General features: G+C 39.5%; 1 protein-coding gene across 1 annotated transcript; it reads right to left on the bottom strand.

Moving 5' to 3' along the window:
- Positions 1–2,945: 2,945 nt before the first annotated feature.
- LOC18440565 (putative aspartic proteinase GIP2) lies at positions 2,946–4,443 on the bottom strand. The gene has a single exon (XM_006850703.3). It carries the CDS (start codon positions 4,428–4,430, stop codon positions 3,186–3,188), a length of 1,245 nt encoding a protein of 414 aa, XP_006850766.1. The 5' UTR covers positions 4,431–4,443; the 3' UTR covers positions 2,946–3,185.
- Positions 4,444–5,037: the final 594 nt, after the last annotated feature.

Raw genomic sequence — 5,037 nt, 5'->3', positions numbered from 1 at the left:
TATAAGGGTATCTCTCGCACATGCATACGCTTCATCCAAAGGTGGATATTTGACTTTGCCGAATGATCTATCGATATGCTAGCCGTGTGATGGAACACAGATGAGGTTTTAGCCCCCGTCTCAATAGCCATACTATCACACACAATGGTCACAGAGTCCATCGGCTCTCTCATTTAGACATAAGCTCTGACCTCATCAAGGGTTAACCCAAAACCCTCATCAATTAATTCTTTATGCCTAGGTACCTTGGGTTTTCCAACCGACTGGCCTAGATCGATAAACACATTTCGGTATAAGCAAACATCATTCGCTTAGTATGGTTTTCAATGGACCACACTCCCACTGAATTTATGCTTCACTATAATAAAAGTATTTCAATACACACTCATAAGGCCTTTAAAGGCCACATAAACCCAACAATAGCATCCGAGATATGGGTCAAATTCAATGTCAAAAGTTTGTACAATCTATAAAAAAAAAAAAAAAGAAAGAAAGAAAAAGAAAAAGCTGAATACGAGAAGGATAATTTTTCATTGCATCATAGGGCCATTATTAGGCAAGTGCCCTTTTAATAACCATTAGATCAATCAAATGGAAAACAACTTGTATGATACTAATTCTCCCTCAAAAAAATCACAACCATTCATTACAATTACTCTCGGGTATCAGTATAGGAGAAACAAATCCAAACCGTCCAAATGCAGCATATTATAAATACTTGTGTAAAGAATACCCCATTAAAGCTAAATATTTAAAAGAAAACTATGGAAAAAAAACTCATAAAAAAATCGAGATACACTTAATTTTAGCACATAATTAACAAACAGCCAAAACAAACATAATAAATCTACTCAGAGAACCAAACATTTTCCATTTCATCTTAACTATGAGAGAGAGAGTTAGTAAAAGGGAAATTTGATATGAATTTTACCTCGAGAGAGAGAGAGGTGACAGAGAACACTACTTTAAGAAACCCAATACTTGATATAAAAAAACTAGAGAGAGAGATTAAACCTGGTAAAAGAGAAGCGCGAAATGGTAGGAGAAGTCAGTTCCCAACGCAGAAGTCTATTGAATTTGGGTTAACGCAGAAGTCTATTGAATTCAGGTTGGCATGAAAAATACAAACTGCAAAATAAAGTTCAATCAAACTGCAAACTAAAGTTCCATTGAACTTTAGTTGGCATGAGAAACACGACGCTAAGGGTTGCAACGGGCAGGCCTCGGCCCGACCTTTCTCCGTACAAGAAAAAGAAAAAACAAGGGAAACAAAAAAGCGCTACTCCAGGCCTAATGGAGGCGGCTCTGGCCCGAAGCCCAGCCCTCAGACCATATAATAGCCTACGCCCTACTCATTTAGGGCCAGCCAAACGCCCAGCCCATTGTGATGGACCAATTTTTAACATAAATGATCAAGCTGCCCTTTCTTTTCCCTTACCTTCAGAGGGCATATTTGATAATGGTCCTACACTAAAGAAGTAACGGCTTTCATGTTATCCTTTTGCCTTCGAAGTTGGTGAAAAATGAGGTCATAACAACCTCTTGCTCTACTAATCAAACACACGTTAAAAATTGTTTGTGCGGGCCTTGACATGTGACTACCAATTACTTTATAAAATGTAGATCGCAGCAAAAATCTTAAATATCTCAAGTTTTCAGGTGAAATTTACAATATCCAATGGAATTGTACGGTGCATATTGTAGGGATACACCACTCTTGAAGCGTGTTGTACCAAAATCAAGTCCAACACTAAGTCACACAATTTTTCAATATGCCAAATATATCCCCATGGATATCCTTCTTCCTATAATAGAAAACAAAAAGTTCCCGTTGGAAAACGAATGTCCAGCACAGGAAATCCCTGTTTAAATCCATTTTCCCCCTTGATTATGAACTTCAAACTCTAAAAATAATGCGGATATGATAAATTTGTAAACCTTGAAAATAACTAGGGATTGTATACGACGAGATTATTGACTTTTGATACAATGAGCTCACAATCACTTTTAACCATGGATATGAAATCCAATGAATGAAGATGTGTCACAATATTCAAAAAAATTTATTTTGGACTTTGTACTCAAACAATGACACATCCTCAACTACCCAATTTCAAATCTAGTTGTCAATTATGATTGTGACCTCCTTGTATCAAAAGTAAATAATCTCATTTCACATGCAATTCAGAGCCTTGTATCAAAATAACATATAATAAGGCCTTAGAGCCTTAGTCATTTCACATGTAGTTTAGAGCATTGTTAATTAAGATTCAAAAAAGAAATTAGCACAATCGTCATGCAATATTATATGTGGGGATCTTTCTTGGACTATTATGTGGATGTCTTTCTATTGCAAATGTAGTGGATAACTATTAGGGCTATAATCCATTGGGTGTGGTTTGCATAAGGTTGCAACCCTAAACAATCAAAGTAAGGCATGCCTCCAAATTTGATCATAAGATATAATTTTGGTGTAAAAGTTTTTAAGATGACTTAAGAAACTATTTCCGTATATAATTATAAAATTTCAAACTCCAAAAATGGGTCAAGTCAAGTCGATCTATAAGGACATGAAAATCTTGAAAATAGACAGTCCAGATAATATATGGCAAGATGTATTATTTTTAAGTCTCAATTTTTTTTATTTTTTTTCCTAGTCATACATCTCGATGTCGAGATGACCAGTTAGAGAGTTGAACAACATCTAAACAACCTCTTTCGATGGATTTTTGATGTACATCTTAATTCTACAATACAAGATTGCAACTTTATATAACCTTTGTAATGCATTATCTAGACAATCAATTTTTAAGTTTTTTCAGGTGGTCATAGATCTGCTCGATCTACACTCCTTTTTAATATTAAAATTTTGTAATTGACATGAAAATAAATTTTCAAGTCATCATAAAAATTTCCTGATACTGAAACAACATATTTCGGCACTATTTGATGGTACACATTACTTTGATTATTTAGGGCCTCAGCCGTATACAAACCACACCCTTTTATAAAAGATAATAATACAAAAGAAAACTTGGTGGCTAACCACACCCTTTTATAAAACATAATAATACAAAAGAAAACTTGGTGGCTAAACAGTCCTATATGTGTGCATAGGTCTTATTACACAGTCCACATGGTTTTACACACATTTATCTATGGACAAAGAAGGTCTCTCCTTTCCTTTACAGTGAGGCTGAGGTGAAATTGAAGTTAGAGCAAGTGGTTTGTTGAAACAACAAGGAAGAGGTGAACCCAAGCTTTGAAGCTCCAACATCAAACAAGAGGAAGTTATCTTGCATTTGGTAGGAGCCCAACAGTATGGCATTCTTGGCATCCATCCCACCATCCACAAAAGCTAAGCAAGCCACATCATTGCTCACTTGCTTCATGGTGTTGGCCCCAACCATGACCCAATTCAACCCATTGGCTAGGACCAAGTTTATGGGCCCCACCGGGAGCCCGACACGTGTGGAGCCGAGCTTGCTTGTGTTGAGGCATACATCGAAGGGTTCCACAGCCCTCACACGTGGGATGCCGCCAGTGGCCTCATTGAAGGTCTCCACGAAGGCCTTGTAGATGGGCGTTGCGAGGGTGGTGTAAGGGTGCACGGTGCTGAGCTTTGTGCCGCGTGAGAGCAATGAGGAGTTGAAATTCACACCATTGAGGCTGATCGTGATGGCTTGGACTTGGATGTAATACCCGTCGGGTTTTGTCATCAAGGGCACATATAGAAGGCGCCTTGATACCTCAATGCCGGGCGGGGGCAATAAATAGAAGGGCTCGGAGCCGAAGAAGGCCGCTCCCGGTGCTCTAGGGGTGCTAGGCAAGCACAGTGCAAACTTACGCCTTAGACCGAACCTAGCATGGAGTTGGGAGGGGATGGCTAGCTCTGAAGGGCCTAGTGTGGCTAGGCCTTTTGCCCCCTTAGCTAGACCACCCAGAAGCCGACGTGGCACGCACGAGGAGATGAAATGTGGGAAAACCACCGAACCCGTAGGGTTAAGTCCATTAGTCGGGGTGAGGGTGACGGTTTTCAGGGCCAATTTTGATGAGGCACAAGTGTTTGCAACAGGGTTGTGTAGCCAAACAACACAGTTGGCCTGATAGCACTGATGTAGGGGCGGCCTCCCAATCGGACTGGCACAAGCGTCAGGGAGCTGTTCTGCGGCCAAACAAGCACGTGCACGGCATGAGAGGAGCAAACCTGAAGAAAGGCCATGGCAGAAGGACCAAGGTATGGCTCCCCCAAGGTCTAAAACATAGGAGTCGTTGTCTAGAGGGATGGTAACTTGGGAGGTAGAGGGGTCTAAGGAAAGAGGGGCCACAAGAGCTCTTGGAGGAGTGCTTGTCTCAGGGGATAGTTGGGCTCGGTTGAGAGAGAAGAAGAGAAGGGTGGTGAAGACCACGAAGGTTGCCTTGATAGCCATGGTTGATAATGATAGAGATGGGAAAATATATATGTATGCTGATTGGTTGTCTTCATCTGTGGGGATGAGCTGTCTTTAAAGTTTTTGCATTAAATGCCATGTCGCATGGCAAGAAACCATCAACTTGTTTGTTTGTTTGTGGATTCCTGATCAGCTTCACCCTCAAAAAGTTCGCATCTAGGTAAAAGGATGACGTTTTGGTGAGGCCGCGGTTCACAAAATTTGGTAAGGCCACATTAGAAATTATATTTACATGACACTTCTCTTGACCCAAATTCTAAGGTTGATGTTAGATTTATTTAGACCCAAATTGTAAGGTTGATGTTTCATAAATGATGCAGATCTAGCAGATGTGGCGTGATCATCCTCATAGTTTTTTTTTTCAATTAATTGGGGTTGACTGTATGAATTTTAGACTACCATTCTACTCTACTAAAGATAAATGTGTGAAGAAATCAAATCAACCATTTTTTTTTGGCACTAGAATTGCTTTTTCTAATGAGATTTGAAATATGGCAGTATAAAGCCTACAATTCTAGAAACATCATACCATGACTAAAAGCTTGACTTTTTTTTTTTTTTTTTTGTTGGGTAAATCAATGGGGTA

Source organism: Amborella trichopoda, chromosome 1 (genome assembly GCF_054954075.1).
Source record: "Amborella trichopoda isolate Santa Cruz 75 chromosome 1, AtrichopodaSantaCruz75HAP2 v2.0, whole genome shotgun sequence".
NCBI classification, from domain to species: domain Eukaryota; kingdom Viridiplantae; phylum Streptophyta; class Magnoliopsida; order Amborellales; family Amborellaceae; genus Amborella; species Amborella trichopoda.
Note: the sequence above shows the minus strand (reverse complement) of the source record. Positions and strands in the feature narration are given on the sequence as shown.